We start from the raw sequence: 19,475 nt of genomic DNA, 5'->3' as shown, positions 1-19,475 counted from the left end.
TCCTGGAGCTGGAAGTTGGGGTCTTGGTGACTGCTGCGGTGGGAACAAGCCCCAAAGACTCTATCTGGAAGCAAACCCAACCTGAGTGAAAGGGGGAGGATTTTGCTGGCCAGCGAAAGGTCTGTCATAGCTGGTAGCTGTGAGCCTACATCTAGATCAGGGTCTCTTTTCTTTTTGGGGGACACAGGAGTGTCTGCCCCATAGGGAGCCCTAATAGCCATTGATGGAACTAAAGGCCATGAAATTATCTAGTTCTTGTTTGAACCCTGTTGTAGTTTTGGCCTTCATAACATCCCCAGGCAATTAGTTCTACAGGTTGATTGTGTGTTATGTGAAGAAGTACTTCCTTTTGTTTGTTTTAAACCTACTGCCTATTAATTTCATTGGGTGACCCCTGTCTTCTTGTGTTATGTGGAGGGATAAATAACACTTCCTTATTCACTTTCTCCACACCAGTGATGATTTTATAGACCTCTATCATATTCCCCCTTAGTTGTCTCTTTTCCAAGATGAACAAGTCTTTTTAATTTCCAAGTCTTTTTAATCTCTCCTCATATGGAATCTGTTCCATACCCCTAATCATTTTTGTTGCCCTTCTCTGTATTGTTTCCAATTCTAATATATCTTTTTTTTTTTAATGATGGGGTGACCAGAATTACATGCAGTATTCATGGTGTGGGCACACCATCGATTTATCTAGTGGCATTATAATCTTTTCTGTCTTATTATCTATCCCTTTCCTAATGGTTCCAAACATTCTGTTAACTTTTTTTGACTGCCACTGCACTTTGAGCAGATGTTTTCAGAGATCTATGATCCACAGTAACTCCAAGATTCCTTTGTTAGAATCATAGAATTTAAGGTCAGAAGGGCCCATTATGATCATCTAGTCTGACCTCCTGCACAATGCAGGCCACAGAATCTCACCCACACACTCGTGTATCAAACCTGTGTCTGAGCCATTAAAGTCCTCAAATCATGGTTTAAAGATTTCAAGGTGCAGAGAATCTTCCAGCAAGTGACCCATGCCCCACGCTACAGAGGAAGGCAAAAAAACCCCCAGGGCTTCTGCCAATCTGCCCTGGAGGAAAATTCCTTCCCGACCCCAAATATGGTGATCAGCTAAACCCTGAGCATGTGGGCAAGACTCACCAGCCAGACACACAGGAAAGAATTCTCTATAGTAACTCAGATCCCACCCCATCTAACATCCTATCACAAGCCATTGAGCATATTTACTACTAGTAGTCAAAGATGAATTAATTGCCAAAATTAGGCTATCCCATTATACCATCCCCTCCATAAACTTATCAAGCTTAGTTTTGAAACCAGATATGTCTTTTGCCCCCACTACTCCCCTTGGAAGCTGTTCCAGAACTTCACTCCTCTGATGGTTAGAAACCTTCGTCTAATTTCAAGTCTAAACTTCCTGATCGCCAGTTTATATCCATTTGTTCTTGTGTCCACATTGGTACTGAGTTTAAATAATTCCTCTCCCTCCCTGGTATTTATTCCTCTGATATATTTATAGAGAACAATCATATCTCCCCTCAGCCTTCTTTTGGTTAGGCTAAACAAGCCAAGCTCTTTGAATCTCCTTTCATATGACAGGTTTTCCATTCCTCGGATCATCCTAGTAGCCCTTCTCTGAACCTGCTCCAGTTTGAATTCATCCTTCTTAAACATGAGAGACCAGAACTGCACACAGTATTGAGTGGAAACAGTTAATTTAGACCTCATAATTTTGTATGTATTTGTATCATCATTTGTATGTAGTTCCAATGTGCATTACTTTTCATTTATCAACATTGAATTTCATCTGCCATTTTTGATGCCCAGTCTCTCAGTTTTGAGACATCCCTTTGGCCTGGTCTACACTGGGGCGGGGGTTGAACTAAGGTATGCAACTTCAGCTACGCGAATAGCGTAGATAAAGTCGAACTACCTTAGTTCGAACTACTTACCCGTCCTCACGGCGCGGGATCGAAGTCCGCGGCTCCCCCGTCGACTCTGCCACCGCCGTTCGCGGTGGTGGAGTTCCGGAGTCGACGGGAGCGCGTTCGGAGTTCGATATATCGCGTCTAGATGAGACGCGATATATCGAACTCCGAGAAATCGATTGCTACCCACCGATCCGGTGGGTAGTATGGACGTACCCTTTGCAACTCTTTGCAGTCAGCTTTGGACTTAACTCTCTTGAGTAATTTTGTATCATCTGCACACTTTGCCATCTTTTTTACCCCTTTTTCCAGATCATGTATGAATATGTTGAACTGGACTGGTCCCAATAGAGATCCCTGGGGGATACCATTATTTACCTCTCTCCATTCTGAAAACTGACCATTTATTCCTACCCTTAGTTTTCCACCTTTTAACCAGCTACTGATCCATCAGAGCACCTTTCCACTTATCCCATGACTGCTTACTTTGCTTAAGAGCCTTTGTTGAGGGACCTCATTAAAAGCTTTCTGAAAGTCCAAGTACACTATATCCACTGGATCACCCTTTTCCAGATGTCTGTTGACCCCCGGAAAGAATTCTAATGGATTGTTGAGGCATGATTTCCCCTTACAAAAGCTATGTTGACTCTTCCTTTAACTAATCGTGTTCATCTATGTGTCTGATAAGACTGTTCTTTACTATAGTTTCAACCAATTTGCCTCTTATTGAAGTTAGGCTTACTGGTCTGGAAGGCCTGCTGATTTAAAAGCACTTTCAGAAGGCAAATTTAAGAGACGCTTCCCTGCCTGGGGAAAAGGGGTTGTTTTAAATAGACAGAGGTAATTATCCAAGTTGGAATTTGGCCATTACACTCGGGTTAACACCCATATGCTTCTAAAAAGTGCCATGTAATCTTTAATGGCAATAGATGCTCGGGACTCACAAGGCAATGCCAGGCTTGGGCTAATCACGTGGAAGGTGGTGTCTTTAACTTGAGGGTGATAGGAATAGAACTGGTTTGGAAAAAAGTACCTATATTCATATTAATCATGACAAATTTGACCCTGTTTTCATCAAAAACTTTTGCATCTCTGGTTATGAACTTTTGCTGATAGGTTTCATTTGGACAAGTTTGCTTGAAGGTTCACACGAAAGTGGATGAAATTCACAGGTTTCATCTGAAATTTACAATTTTGTTCCCCTCCTGCAGGAATCCCCTCTTTTCTTTTGTGTTTTTCGAGGCAGTGACCCGTTGGCTTTCATTACTGCCTTCTGCCACACTCTGGTGTAACCAAAGGTGCTCATTATCTCATCTCTTTTTCTGCAAGAGTTGATGTGGCTAGGGCTGCCCAGAGGATTCAGGGGGCCCCCGCCGCCGAATTGCCGCAGAAGATGCTCCGGGGGCCCGGGCCCCGCAAGAGTTTTCTGGGGCCCCCGGAGCGAGTGAAGGACCCTGCTCCAGGGGCCCCAAAAAACTCTCATGGGGCCCCCTGCGGGGCCTGGGGAAAATTGCCTCACTTACCCCCCCCCCCTCCGGGCAGCCTTGGATGTGGCCACTTTTCTTCTGACCCCCAGTTCTAAAAGGGTCTTTGTTGGAGGGCAAGGGAAGAGAAGCTTGAGCCTTTCTCTCTCCCTCTGTGGTGGGGCAGGAAACAGCCTGCCCCGCTGCTGGTTCCATCTTTGTTGAGCCTCCAGGCCTGAAAGATGCCCGCTGATCCTCAGTAGCCGTAGGTAGGGAAAACCTGCCTAAGGTTTCTAGTCTGCCCTCAGCTTCCCAGATGACCCTTTTAGGATTTGTATGGGGCAGCCCTGTTAAAACTTGAATAGTGTTATTAGCCCAGTGCTGTTCCTCCAGGATATATGGGGTGGGAGTGGATGCAGGTTGAAGGATGTTTCAGCCAGTAACCGAGATGGTAGAAAAGGTACGGAGGAATCTATATGGAAAAGAAAGGGGGATTTTTGGGGTGTGGGGATACCATGCCATCTGAAATCAGCATATGAACTTGTATACCTAGTTTTGAGAATGTGGGTATACTCTCTGTTCATCTGGGCAGATTAACTTTTTAGTAAAACTGGAAATTGGCCCTGGTTGTGTTGTCTAAAATTCAGTTATAATCCCTGGCACTGTGCAGGGACATTGGTTCACTATTGATTTAAAGGGAAGCGCTAATGAATCACCAGCATTACTACCTACAGCACCTAGATTTTCTTTATAGGGCTTCATTTGAAATATTGACTAGGCCTCAGCATAGTCTTATGAAACTGAAAGGGATAAGATTGAATGACCTAAGTGATTCTCTCAGATTCTGTTATCTCTGATTCTATGATCAACTTCTTACAATGCAACGTACCAGTCATGTAGTAGTGTTATTGAATGAATAATGTCATATGTATAGTGTCAGGGATGCTCAAATCGATCCCAGTAGACTGGCTCCTGGTCCTATCACAAGCTGCCCAAAAATCTGGCTTTCTCAACCATGTCAATGCAAACACGAGGATCCCATTGCACAATGACTTGCAGAACCCACCAAAGACAAGATTAAAATCCTGCAACCCTCTGTAGAACTGCATCGATACCCTTACACTCAACTTTGATGCTGAGGTTCAATGGAGAGCCACAAGGAACATTTCAACAGCTCAAAACAAATAGCTCGTTGTTGACCCTGCTGAGGAACCATTGGGTTTTGACTTAAGTTGGAAAGACTGGTGCAGATTGAATTGCAGCAGGACATCTCATTGGAGATGTGGACAAACCCCCTTTAAATAGAAAATGAGGCAAGCACCTTTATGCAACTGTTGTCACCAGGCAGAAACAATGGAGCACATCATATCTGAGTGTCCCCTTCATTCTTTCACCAGAGGCCCCAGCCCACTGCTGCAGCAACATGCTGACTATCAAACCTAGATTTAGATTTGTAATCATTGCTACCTACCCAAGCCATATGAAAGAAGAAGTAGCATTATTTCTTTTAGTTAAATGACAGACATATCATAAACTAAAATATGCCAAAGCAGGACATTCCTTAATCCTTGATTTACTGACCTTTCCCCTCCCCCACTTTGTTGTTTAAAAAATGTTTTCAAATTTTGGATGCTCATGAAATTTGGGGGCCAAAAGAAATTGGCAAGTGTGCGAGCTTCCCTGTGTATCTTTTTAAAGCATACCGCGTTCCTGATTTGCTGCTCCCCAGTTATTCAAATCCCAAACTTTTCTGAAGCAAGGAATGTTAATTATGCTAAACTGTACAGTAGGTCTTATAAAAAGTTTACTAGAGAAAGTTTCTGTCATCAAAGCTGCAATTAATTGCCTGGATAAATTTTGAATAATTAAAGATGGATTCCACTGTTTTTTCAGGGTTGGGGGGTGGGCGAGAGGGTAATTAACAAAACACCCAAGGCAGCTGACTTGTCTAAGGCCTGGGCTACACTAGCAGGGGGATTCGAACTAAGATAAGCAACTTCAGCTACGCTATTTGTGTAGCTGAAGTCGAAGTATTTTAGTTCGACTTATCTGGCCGTCCTCACGGCGGCAAGTTGACTGGCGCGGCTCCCCGATCGACTCCACTTACTCCTCCTGCTGAGGTGGAGTACAGGCATCGATTAGCGGATCGATTTATTGTGTCCAGGCCCTAACCCTAAATCGATCCCTGATACATCAAACACTACCTGCCGATCCGGCGGGTAGTTTAGATGTACCCTAAGCCGTCATTGATGACTGAAACAGTTGCACCTCTGAGAGCCTAACTTAAATCACAACAGCACAGAAGATATTCCTGGCCTTTCTGAGAGAACGCTGATGTTAAATCTCATATGTCCTATTTAGAAAATTAATGACAAACAATATTGAAACAAATGATCTTAGGGCAAAATTATCTCATTGAAACTCAGAATGGACAAATGTGAAAAGTGCATAATCTGGAAAACAAAACTAGAAGAAACAGCCTTTGAATGTTAAGGATCACTTGCGGATACAGACTAACACGGCTGCTACTCTGAAAAAGGATCACTGACTGTCTTAAAGGGAAAAATATGATTAGTTTTCTTCAGTAGTTGCTACCTGAAATATTTAAATTAGGTCTTTAAGTCCCCAAAGTGTAAGACCAAAAAAGTAGGATGCTGACAAACCCAGACCCATAATCTTTAAATAGCTAAAATGTAAGAAGATAATGAATCCTGCCAGGTAAAAGTGGTGATGGTGGTTTGGGGCGGTGGGTTAGGGAGCAAGTGTGACACAATGGCCTTAATATCAATTTATTTCTACTTAGCTGACCAATGAAAGGGTTACATTTAATGGCCTCAAGTAGATTCTGTGGAGGCTAACATTAGATATGGCATCGGGTACGCAGTACCCAGCAAACTCAGAAAGATCTTCCCAGACTCCAGTGGAGGCTTTGCATGACTAGATCTGTTCAAAATTAATAGTATGGTTTTTTTTTAATAGACGTAAAAACTTGTCCAACACAGGAGTTTGAATTGCATCCACAGTTTTGATTCTAGAACTATAGTGTTATAAGATCCCAATCCTGTATAATGTGCGGGTAAGCTGCCAAAGAGCCTGTAGAAGGATTGGGGCCTAGAAATCTAATTTACCAGAGCTTGAACAAACTATTTTACTGAAAGAATCTAAAATTAAATATTCTAAATTCTATAAATTCCTACTACTACTTATGTACTATTATAAAAATATTTTTATTTTGGGCATTGGGGCAAAATGTTATGGATCATATGACTCTCTTAAACATTGATTTGTACCTATAAAGGACAACTTTATCTAATGATACCGATTGAACAGCCTGGCTATATTTTATATATATTCATTGCATTTAAACAATTTTGGTTAAATTACTGTATATACTTGATCATAAGCCGGTTTGTTTATAAGCCGACCCTTCCAAGATGGCTAAGTAAAAATGGAAAATTTTTATAACCCGTTCATAAGCTAACCCTACAATTCAGGGGTCAGCAAAATTTGGCTCCCGGGCCATCAGGGTAAGCCACTGGTGTCCGAGATGGTTTGTTTACCTCGAGCGTCCACAGGTAAACCTAAATAAACAAAGTGTCCTGGCGCGCCAGCTGCTTACCCTGACGGGCTGGGACAGCAACTGATGGGGAAATTTTTTGTGGGGGAGAAGCTGGGAGTCAGGGGAGTAACCCCTGTGACCACCCCCCACATGACCCCACCCCTAGCCCGGGTACCCTACACTCTCCCCATTCCATCCCTTCCCACCTTATCTGGGGAGGGCCAGGGGAGGATGTCTCTGACCTGACTGGAGCTGCTCCGTCAGGCTCGGCAGTGCGGCTGCAGCCTGCTCCAGCGGGCCAGACCGGGCGGCGCGGCTGCAGCATATTCCAGCGGGCTGGGCCAGGCGGCACGGCTGCAGCACGCTCCAGCACTCGGGCGGCGTGGCCGCATCCTGCTCTTGGGGGTGAGGCCAAGTGGCACGGCTGCAGCCTGCCAGCCCTGGAGCTGCAGCTGCTTTGGAGGCTGGGGGGAGAGCAGCGTGGCCAGAAGTGAAGAGACTCTGGCCCTGCCTCTTCCCTTCTGGCTCTGCTGGCTGTGCTGCCTCTCCTTGCTCCCTCTGTTGTGGGGAGGGGCTGTGTCCCACCTCTACTTCTCTATACCTGTTCATAAGCCGACCCCCGTCTCTGGCGCTTCCCTTTTTTACTTTAATAAAATTTGGCTTATGAATGAGTATATACGGTAATATGTCTGTATATATTTAAAAAGTTATTTCATATTACTGTGTCTTACAACATAGTATATAGTATAGTCTTCTGACTATATTGTATGATTGCAGGGCAGTATACCTGATTTTACATATTTGATATCTTTTGACCCCATAGAATGTGGGGAGCGAGGAAGGCCTGGGTCAAGTTACACTCTTCAATAATCTGAATGTGTCTGAAATGATTCACTTAGTGTTTTAATTTTTTTCCTGTTATCATTATAAGCCTGATCCAACTCCCACTTAAGTTAATGAGAATTTTTCTACTGCTTTCAGTAGAAATTGTGCTGGGTCTGATGTCAGTTTGCATAATATAAAACACGTAAACCTTGTTTTCAGATTCTTGGAAGGGCTCCCTGAGACTCATTCAGCCAAGTGTTCTGAATCAGATGCACTGATCATGTTGGCAGCTGTACTCTTGAGTATGGAAGGCAACCCTAAAATAAAGAAATCAGTGGTGTAAATAGTGTATGGCACAGAATAATCTCAATCCTGTTGGCACTGAAGACAATGGGAAAACACTCAAGAATTGGCCCTTTGATTGTTTTCCTTACAAACTGACTTTGTTGGGCAAGACTGGTAAAGAAATCAACACAAGTCCCAATCCTGCCTAAGTAAATTTCGAGCAGATCTTCAACTTTTGAAGTCAATAGATCTATGACAATTTATACAGCTGAGGCTCTCCCCTGAGAGTTCTGCAGTTGCTTTCAATGGAAGCCTGTGGAGGCCCTCAGCATTATCATCTCACTGTGGATGAATTTGCAAGTATCTCAGTATCCAAACATTGAAGTAAATGCAGTTATCTACTTCATTCAACTGACTATAATTTAAGTGTTCCTATATATACATTAGAACAAGTAAACAGATGTACTCAGTGCACAGTCACTGCTGGCAGAAGTAAATCCATCCGCACTGGAGTTATTTTAAATGTTTAAATAAATGATTACGTATCCAGTGAAAGTACATATTAAAAACTTCCCTAATGCCTTAGGAAAGTTGCAATCCAAATAGAGTGAGTGTCAGTAAAATGAAAGATTGTCTTGTGAAGTTGTGTGTGTGTGTGTGTGAGAGAGAGAGAGAGAGTGATTTATTGATTTGATAGATATTATAGGTCCTGGAACTAGGGGTGCTGCTGCTTGAAGTGGTTTCTATTATACACAGGATTTACAGTTTGGTTCAATGGCTCTGAGCATCCCCACTATGAAAATTGTTTCAGCACCCCGATAGATATTCTGGCTCTAGTGAAGTTAATGGCAAAACTCCCAGGATTTAACCATCAATGCTGAAATCTTCTCCTTATATAAAGAACAGCAAGTTTCACTGCCCTGCCAGTATGTCTCATCTCTGAGCTAGAGAGACCATAGTTTCTATGTCCAGTCAGTCATTGGCTCTTCTGCTCATACCGCCAACAAGCAGACCATGTTTTACCAGCTATGTTGGTAATTTTAGGATAATTTTGGATAGAAGATGTTGGATACAATAATACTTGAAAAATGCTTCCAGATGATTGAAGATAAACAAACGCAGAATATAGTAAGTGAAGGTGTATGCATAATAAAACCTTCACACGTGTACACAACCCTTTAGAACAGGAAGCTAAGATTAAACCGTAGCCAATTGAAAGTACAAAGTGACTTGAGATAGGTAAAATGTAATTACCCAATTGGGATTCAGCCAAGACACTTGGCCTAACATCTCTGCTTTTGTGAAAAGTGTCATGGAATATTTAATGATCATAACTGGACTGAATTTCAGTTTGATGCATTATTTGGTAGTCATCTCCTTCAGCTGTATAATGCTGGGCTTTCTTTCAGCGGCAATAAAAGTTTTTTAAAAAAAAATAATGTTTTTGTCATCATTTGTCAAATGATTTAATAAATAGTATTAGGAATGATAGCATTCTGGCTGAATATTGCCAAAAATATTGCTTGAACATATTTGTCGGAGAAAAATGGCAATGTGCAGGAAATAATATATTTAACTAAAGTGCCTATCCAGCTCCGTTCACAAACTCAGAAAGAAAAGTGACACTCCTCAGTCACCAGTACCTCTTCCAACAGTAGCTGTGGTTTCCCTAGAGGTCTTCCATCCAACCAGGGACCAATCTTGCTAAATATGTGAGATCAGACAAGAAAGTAGCCCTGTGTATGGCTGCTGTAATATTTATGATAGCTCTTCAGTTAGAGTAAATAATGTAATATGTTTATGTTTAATAGCCTATTCAGACTGAGTATGAGACCAATTTTATATATAATGCTCTAATTTGCAAGTAAAAAAGTGAGGAAAAGTGCTTAAAAATTAAAAGGGTCTGTTCATTACATTTTGTATAGTTATGCTTTCCTCTCATGGAACACATACCTTTCATTACTGTGATATACCTATCTCATAGAACTGGAAGTGACCTTGAAAGATCAGAGAGTCCAGTCCCCTGCTTTCACAGCAGGACCAAGTACTGTCCCAGACAGATTTTTGCCCCAGATCCCTAAATGGCCCCCTCAAGGATTGAACTCACAACCCTGGGTTTAGCAGGCCAATGCTCAAACCATTGCAAGCATATATTTAGGGGAGACTATATCTGAAAACATAACTCTTCTTAAGAGAGGGTTAACTCTCATGGTTGTGATGTAGAGTAGATATAGAAAGAGCTTTGACCAAATCAAATTTACTTATTTTTATAATGTGCTGGGACTTTTGGATTAAGCATTTACGTGTAAAGTGTCTTCTTTGATTTAAATAATGTAGTAGTCCATGTGAAGAAGGACAAAATGATGTGTTGCACAGAAATAAGAGTGTACGACAAGCAGGATAGATGGCATGTTTTATTGTCATTTTAGTAAGGATGGGGTAAATGGTCAGATTTCAAAATCAATTATACAGCTTTAAATGTAGCCCCAATTAACAGGCCTTAAAAGGGCAAAAAATATACTGAATATTTTTGCACAGGATACTATACTTTGTTTTCATTTACTAAGCAACACAAATATATAATACAAAATATTTGTCCAATAAAAGTAATTAGCCTTAGAATGAAGTCATTTTGAGAGTAATATCTATATGGATTAAACATTTTCTTATTTTATTATTCTACATTTTACATTAGCTGCTCCACAAGAATATATTGTAAAAATCATCTAGTCAGGCATCCATTGTTGTGTTCGATAGTCCTACACTTTATTAATTCATAGTCTTACTTTTAATGGGGCTGGCTGAAAGTTTTGATGTTGTAATTACTGTTTTCTCCCTGCTAAGTAGTGGATAATATATAAAAAGAGAAAGAGGTTTCCATAGTAGCTAATGTTCACCAGATTTTCTTCCAAAGCACCAGGTTAGCAGACTTCTGAATTAAATCCATATTCATCACTTGGGCCCTGTGATATAATTGAATAGTTCAAAGATACATATTATATTAACAGCTACAGTTAAATAAGCTAAAAGAGGTAAAACATGGAAATACAGTAAAACGAGAATCGATCACTTTATAGTGGAATACTCTATAAACTGTCTTAGTTGGAAACATGGTGTGTTGTGCAACATCTGATTTCTTTAGTTCTGAGGTCAAATCTTGAGCAGAGCCTTACTTGAGGCCAAACGTCAAGATTTGGCCCCCAAATTGAACAGTTTGGTGAAGGCAAACAGCCTTTTCACTCACAGGAGTAAAAGTTAGAGTTTCCACTGCTATCCCACTTAGATATGCTTGGTGTATCTGTCGGTCTCTAGCAGAATTCATCTAGTAAGATTAAATAATACATTGTACTGTAAAGTATGCGCAGATGAGTAATTACAAAAAAAAAATTAAATAAGTTACAGATCACACCACAGAGAAGCAATGGAGTATTCTAAGGCCAACTTCTGCTTTCAGGCTATGCACAATGTACTTCCAGAAAATCACAGCCAAAGGGGGAAACACTTACCAATAATATTCCCTCCCAAAACCTCAGGGTTGGCTTTTTGTGAATGGTTCACATAGTGAGCTGGAAGGACAAAAGGGTATTCCAGATGGGTTCACGTATGTTATTGCTCAAAACTACTGCATGCATGCATCATTCTCTGCTCCTATGTATTCTCCTCCACCTAAATTATGTGTGCTTCTGTCTTGAATAAGATGCACGGGCACTCATAATATGGGTGTAAACTGCTACAGCTTTTTGCAATATTGATTTATAGCAATTTCTAACTATCTAAGAACTTATATGGCATCTATTGTTGTGGCAGCCATGTGGGGAGAGGATAGGGAGGGGAAAATCAGATGCAATCTGCATTTGGTCATGGATTAGTGTTACATCACTAGCTAACAGAGCACCTTGTCCAAAGTCCATCAAAGTCAATGGCAGTCTATTTACTGCAATGATCTGTAGACCAAACCCCAAATTCCCAACTGTCCGAGACTGCCATACCGTATCAGTTCATGATATTTTAAATACACATTTTACATAAAAATATGATAATTTATACATATATAAACAATCACCCATATCCTGGGAAGAAAAATATTACACTGTGTACTATATGGATCTCATACCAATTTTTCCTAAATGAATTATTTTGATATGGTACAAAAAAGGCCTAGCTATGTTCCAGAAGGAAAATATAGGAAAATTGGGAACTCTTCATAACATAGAAATTGAAACTGTAAGGTGAAAAATATGTGGAACGAATACAGAATGCAGTATAATAAATAAACTCAATCAAGGTCTGATGATTAAGTATACTGTAGTGTTGTCATAATTGATTAATCCTTCCATATGAAGGGATAGAGTATTTTAAACTGTATACCTGGGTATGGGAAAATACTTATAAAAATATACATTTGATAGTACTAAAAGACCATTTCTCAGTATGTATGAAATGTAGATGAAGTGAATAAATAATTAATGGATTCAAGAAAGGACAGAATACCATTTTATCAAGATCTCTATTTTTAACAAGGACTGATTCTGCAGTGCATGTCATGTGATCTAATTCCCTGCAGAGAGCAGAAAACTTAATTTGAATTAGTTTCATGTCCCCCGTGGAGCTAAAGGCACAGCATACAACACCAATCAGCATCTGCTTTTGCTGTTAAAAAATACAAAGTAATTTTAAAAATCACCCAAAGTAAAAGAAATGTTAAGACAAGATCAGTATTTAAAGTTTATTTAGTTAGTATAAGAAAGATCTTGATCTTAAAGATGCATGTGTAATATTCTATATATGTTGTGGGAGGCTACTAGAACACATTTAATTCTCAACTTTTTAAAAAATTCAGTAAAAATGTGTTATTGGTGCAATCCCAGCTCTCAAAGTCAATGGAGCAGCTTGTGTGATTAAATCTTACACAAGTAGCAGGTTGCAAATTGGTCCCACTGATGCTTGAGGATTTATTGAAAATAAATATTTTTTTCTTCATTTTCTAAACAGAAACAAAAACCTGAGCAGTGTTGCTATGTATAAAATATTTCACTAAATTGCCATCAAAAGCGCCAAAAAAGATAAAGCAGCAAAGAGTCCTGTGGCACCTTATACATGCATCCAACGAAGTGGGTATTCACCCACGAAAGCTCATGCTCCAATATGTCTGTTAGTCTATAAGGTGCCACAGGATTCTTTGCTGCTTTTACAGATCCAGACTAACACGGCTACCCCTCTGATACTTAAAAAAGATAAATACAACCATCTTAAAAAGTTGCCTACAAATTGTGATCTAGGATGCACACACGCGGGAGAGGATGGTCATGTGCTTAAAGACCAGGGCTGGGAGTCAGGATTCTATTCCTGTCTTTGTCACAGATTTCCTTTGTGATGTTGGACAAGTCATTTCATTTACGTTACTCTGTTTTTGTTTCCTCATCTGTAAAAATGTGTGTTTTTTAAGGCTTAATTTGTTAATGTCTGCAAAGTGCTTGGAGATCTTCTGATTTACGGTAATAAATGCATGTAACATACAAAGCATTATCATCATTTGTGCAAAATATTACAGTGATTGGAGTTCTATAATAATTAAGGCCAGAGCTTGAGTTGAAGTCAATGGAACTATGCTGATTTACAACAGCTGAGGATCTGTCCCCTAGGACCTAATTCTAGTCTTAGGGTAGGTCTATACTCACTGTCCGGGTCGACGCGGTGAGTTCGACTTCTCGGAGTTCGAACTATTGCGTCTAATCAAGACGCGATAGTTCGAACTCCCCGCGCGCTCCGGTCGACTCCGGAACTCCACCACCACGAACGGCGGTGGCGGAGTCGACCTTGGAGCCGCGGAGTTCGACCCCGCCGCGTCTGGACGGGTAAGTCAGTCGAACTAGGGTACTTCGAGTTCAGCTACGCTATTCGCGTAGCTGAACTTGCGTACCCTAGTTCGACCCCCCCCCTTAGTGTAGACCAGGCCTCAGTTTTACATGGTATAAATCCAGAATAATTTGAGTGATTCCACTGGCGTTACAGCTGAAAACAGAATTTGGCTGATAGATAGATGTCGCTTCTATTCGTTTAACTGACAACTGTGCATATGAATCTAGGGCAAAAAGTGGCTCTAAATTCTTTTTTCTTCTTGGAGGCTCAGAGTTCTTTGCATATTATAAAGATTAGAGGCTCTTCTTCACTTTCTCTTAAGTTCTTTCCCTCACTCTATAGGTCTTGTGTTCTGATATGAGGCTCTCTCAGGGGCTTGATAACTCTGTTCCCCAATGTGTGTTGAGCAGTGGCCCTCAATTTTGAATTCATTGGCTCTACAGCTCTTCTTACTTTAGCCATTGAAGGACAAGATCCTGAAGTCTTTGCTTTGTTGCCCATGTGAGTTATGCCTAGGCTGAGGACTGGAGGATCAGGTGCAAAGGGAACAAAAGACAAACCTAGGTGTCCTATATATCTCTGTGAAGAATTATCGCTTAGCAAATTGGTCAGACCCTAAATTCTGTTTTAATAAGCCAAGTAACAGATATTCAAATAGTATTTCTTTCAATTCAATATTTCGATTACTCTTTGGAACAAACTCACTTGGATTTTAAGGCATTAAATTATATTTGAAACCCACAAAAGAATTCTGTTTTCCTTTTGCTGTATCTCACAATTCAAATCCTTTGCAGAAAAAAAAAAGATTTTTAAGATGAAAAGTCCATTAACATCACCTGGCTGTGAGCTGCTTTTCTCTCTAGAATGAGTGGTAATTAAAGCATTGCTATTTTTATTGTTTTTTAAAACAGGTTATTGAAAGAGCTTTTTAGCTTTCACACACCGTTGTCTATGTTGTGATTGTTTTAGGCAACACATAGAAATAACAGAGCTCTGTTGAATCTTTGCTATAGTTAACATTAGGAATTTTTATCTAGCACATTTCACTATACTTGCAATGAGTCACTGGTATTGATAAGTAAAGATAATCTTGTAATGTTTCCTTTAAATATGGTAATACATGCATTAAATGGATAGAAAGTTATTTTTAATACTGGTTTCTTATTGCTTTTTCTTTTGTCTTCTCAGGAAAAATTAACCCAGGAGTGCGTATTCAGAGAGCAGTTTGAAGAAAACTGGTATAATACATATTCATCAAATCTATATAAACATGTGGACACTGGAAGACGATATTATGTTGCATTAAATAAAGATGGGACTCCAAGAGAAGGGACTAGGACTAAACGGCATCAAAAATTTACACATTTTTTACCTAGACCCGTGGACCCTGAGAAAGTACCTGAACTATATAAGGATATTTTAAGCCAAAGTTGACAAAGACAATTCCTTCACTTGAGCCCTTAAAAAGTAACCACTATAAAGGTTTAATGCGGTGGGTTCTTATTGATTAGCTGTGCCATCACATCAGCTCCACTGTTGCCAAACTTTGTCGCATGCATAATGTATGATGGAGGCTTGGATGGAACATGCTGATTTTGTTCTGCACTTAAAGGTTTCTCCTCCTGGAGGAGAGCCTATGCCCACTCGCTTGATTTATTATGAGAGAGAGAAGAGAGTGTGTGTGAGAGAGAGTGAGAGAGAATGAAAGAGAAAGAAAGAAGCAAAAGCAAAGAGGAAAAAGAACTGATGCATGCTGGGAAATAGATACGCTTTTAAATTTTTGATCAGTTGTACTTCATCATATATCAGCATAGCTGCCATACTTTGATTCATCAGGATTTTTGGCTGGTGGCCTGCTCAAGTGTACGCTGCATTTACAAAGGCATGGAGGGTGCAGTCTTACTTAAACAAGAGACTTTTCAGTTAACTGCTCTCGGGGTATCGTCCCCTTGAGTTTAAAGCAAAGACCTCTTAGTGAAAAAATAAAAAGTTAAATTTATTTATAGAAATTCCAAAGGCAACATTTTATTTATTTTATATATTTATTTATTATAGAGAGTTTATTTTTAATGAAATATGTACAGGCCAGATAGGCATTTTGGAAGCTTTAGGCTCTGTAAGCATTAAAATGGCAAAGGCCACTATGAACCTGTGGTAAATTCATGCAAGTAAATATAAAAGGTGCATGGATACAAAAACAATTCTAGTGACCCTAATGTACTAAAGGCGACAATCTATTCTGTGCCCATATTATTGTAAAAGTATGCACACCACTCATGACACTGAGTATTCACTCTTCTGACTGCTTGTTTCATAGCTTACCCCAAGAGGATTAAAGATAAAACTGGGTCTTCAACTTTTATTCTGTGTTTGTAATATTTCCTCTCTGATAAAGTGACTTATTCCATCATTGTAAACTTCTCAGTTGTGGAAAATATAGGGGTTGGTATATACTCTACTTGTTAAAACCTATTGCAGATTATACCAAAGCTAAATATGATAAATATGCTTTTTTTAAGCAGAACACCAGAAACAACATAACTAATATAAACGGTTGTACTAATTAAGATTATCACAGATAGCACAGAATGGTTTAAGGGGGCAAGAACCAGGTAACAGGATCTCTCTTGTAAACATGTTTATTTGTGCACTTGACTATCTGCTATGAAATTATACAAGTTCCATAGGGGTCATTGTAACATCTTTTATGGAAAGTTGCTTTCAGTGTGAACTGTCATAATATTAGCACCCTTCTTAAAGTCAAACTTGCAAAATGAAACTAATAAATCTCTATCAGTAATGACAATGAGGGGGAAAGTATTATACTTGGTTTTTTTTCCCTGAAGTTACCTTCAAATATTCATAAACTATAAATGAGATTACAATATGTAATATACTTTATATGGATTTTGTATCATTTTATGTTAAGCACATAAACATATATTGTTACTGGTAATAATTTTGGAACTTGTTGTTAGGAACGAGACTATTTTTTACAATACTCTGAGGAAAAAGGAGCAAAATTGTTAGCATATTTAACAAAATGGAATTTATAATTTTTGTATTACTTAAGTTTTGACCTTACTTCACTTTGCCACTGAATTCACTGGGAGAGAGATCTGGCCTTAATATTCCTAGCCGACTGCATACAGAGACTGACTGTGATCATAGACATATTTTGCGGTAGCCATACTTACCATTTCTAACCCACTTTTGATTATTAATCTTTTTTTTGCTCTGATGCATAATTGTCTATGTGGTATAAAACTATGTAATTTGAAACTTAAATCTATTATGGAACAGCATATGGCTTAATGTCATTGACACATGACTTTTCTGTGCTCCCAGATATAATAGGTAGCAGAGACTGTGTCTTGACTCACACCACTAGTAAACTAAATCAAATAAAAATGTGGCATTTTATAATAATTGTTTTTGAATGCTAAAGTTATCTAAATTAATGTAGTTGATTTAAGATATAGTTAGGCATTGCCTGTTTGTTTATTTGTGTAGGGACTATGTTCTCGTTTAAGAATTTACAGCATTTTATAACAGCCTATAAGATCATTCATTTGTTTATTTTTAACCCTCTTCACTGTTGTTGAAACAGGCAGGGAGTCTGGATGCAGGTTGACAGAACACTGAATCATTTGAGCAGAAGGTATTAAAAACCTATCTGGTCAAAACGGAGGAATGAGTTTCCAGGACATACCAGGTTCATCATTCAACATTAGAGGTTAACTTAATTGAACTGCAAAAAGGTGGATTATAACTGAATGTACACTAAATCCACAAACATAAGACATTCATGACAAAAGTTAAAAATGCCATGAGTTGAGACCACAGTCTGAGTCTTAACATTGAGTTTCCTTGGGTTTTTAGTCATAGTCAGACCATTTATATCACTTAACATGTTTTTATTTAATTTATTTTTTGTATTTTTTTAAAGAAAGGATTAAAAACCAAGAAAAAATGTTATGCGTTTATGGCAGTCGATACAATAAAATGTAACCAATTTACTCAAGTAACCCATAATGGTGTGTAAATACTGAATTTATGTAAATATAGAAATATGGAATTTAACATAGGCATTATTGTGAGACTGGACTGTCCGGGGGTTGGCAGTGGGCCACAGAGCCTTTCATCTCAGGTTCAGCTCATGTCAAGTAGTGAACAAAAGTTTGTTTAGTCACTTATGTAAAATGTTTGTTTTCTAATGGAGCAAGGTTCACATAACAAAACCACTATTACATGGGTGCCAGTTAGCACCCTTGCCAGGGACTAAATGGGCATGGAGACTCAAATGCCCTTCCATTCCTCACGTGATCCTTCTAAATCAAGTGTGAAGATAATTGATGGGGCAAAGTGGGGAAGCTTGCACTACTGCTGGTCCTGTGCTGTGGACAAAGAGAAGTCTTCATTTTCTAGTGCTGTCAGTCTGGCACCTTTTTTGAGCACTAAAATTCACTTGGAGAAAAATCTGAAAAAAATTGGTGTTATTTACTTGATAATCTGTAATGGTGTGTAAATACGTACAGAATTATGTAATTTGTATAAATATATTGTTATAGAATTTTGAAAATTGGTATTATTTACTTGATGTTCCATTAGAATTGTTTCTTACAACTGTGCATATATGTAATTATGGCATTTAAAAATATTTCTGCTAGCTCTTACAGGAGACGTGAGAAAATTCCACACAGAGCAAAATCATGAACGTATATATCTTTTTGCTAATTTGGGATATGGGGAAAAAATTCTTTCTGACAGGAGTTGTTGTGGGGATTTCACTGCAAGTAAACCTGTAACCTATTGGGCAGTCAGTATGGAAAAAATGTGTTAAGATCCAAATTTAGTTGGATGCATCTCTTGGTTCTGATCTAAGCCTGGTATGTGACCAGCAGTATTCAAAAAATAGCAAAGAGTGGGTGGGAGGCTTGGCAAAGGAGAAAGGTGCTGAGGGTAAGAAGACAAATTTCAGAAAAAAAAATAGTCTTACATTGTTACCAATCGGAGTGGAATTTTACCCACTCTTTTACTTAGAGGAAAAGTACATTTTTGTTTGATGACTGGGTTTAAAGTGTGTGGAGATGGGGGAGGGGAAAAGGCAGCAATCATTGGAGAAAGAGTGAGCATTAACAGTGGGGCCTGTGAATGGGGATAAAAGTGTGTTTAATAAAAACACAGATTGGCAAGAGATGACGATATGAAGTACTCCTCTAAGATAGTCTTTAGGTTTCCTCTATAAACAGAACATAGCAAGATGCAGGGGAAGATATGCCAGCAACATCTGTTCCTTCACCATACACTCGTATTCTTCAGGGAGTCCATTTCCTTCATACTCTGAGTGGATGTGAATGCAGTGGTTGTGGCACTGCTAATTAATTTAATATTTAGAATATAGGATTATTTTGTCTTCACCCATCAAAGACAAGAGAAGAAAATTAGTCAAAAACAAAGAAGTAACAGTACATGTCCTGGCTACACTTTGTCATTGCAGTTCAGATCAATCCTGCATTGGCCACAGATTTTGATCAGAGTAGA

At 39.3% G+C, this 19,475-nt stretch overlaps 1 protein-coding gene across 2 annotated transcripts in view; it reads left to right on the top strand.

The window, feature by feature from the left end:
* FGF9 (fibroblast growth factor 9) overlaps positions 1 to 18,454 on the top strand; it is a 32,216-nt gene extending 13,762 nt beyond the window's left edge. For both annotated transcript variants that reach the window (XM_045017600.1, XM_045017604.1), the window contains one exon: positions 15,120 to 18,454. In XM_045017600.1, the coding sequence (XP_044873535.1) occupies positions 15,120 to 15,365 (246 nt within the window). In that variant the 3' untranslated portion in view covers positions 15,366 to 18,454. The remainder of the gene's footprint in view (positions 1 to 15,119) is intronic.
* The last annotated feature ends 1,021 nt before the right edge of the window (positions 18,455 to 19,475 follow it).

Source organism: Mauremys mutica, chromosome 1 (assembly GCF_020497125.1).
Source record: "Mauremys mutica isolate MM-2020 ecotype Southern chromosome 1, ASM2049712v1, whole genome shotgun sequence".
Taxonomy (NCBI): domain Eukaryota; kingdom Metazoa; phylum Chordata; order Testudines; family Geoemydidae; genus Mauremys; species Mauremys mutica.
This window is presented reverse-complemented; position numbering and strand designations above follow the sequence as displayed.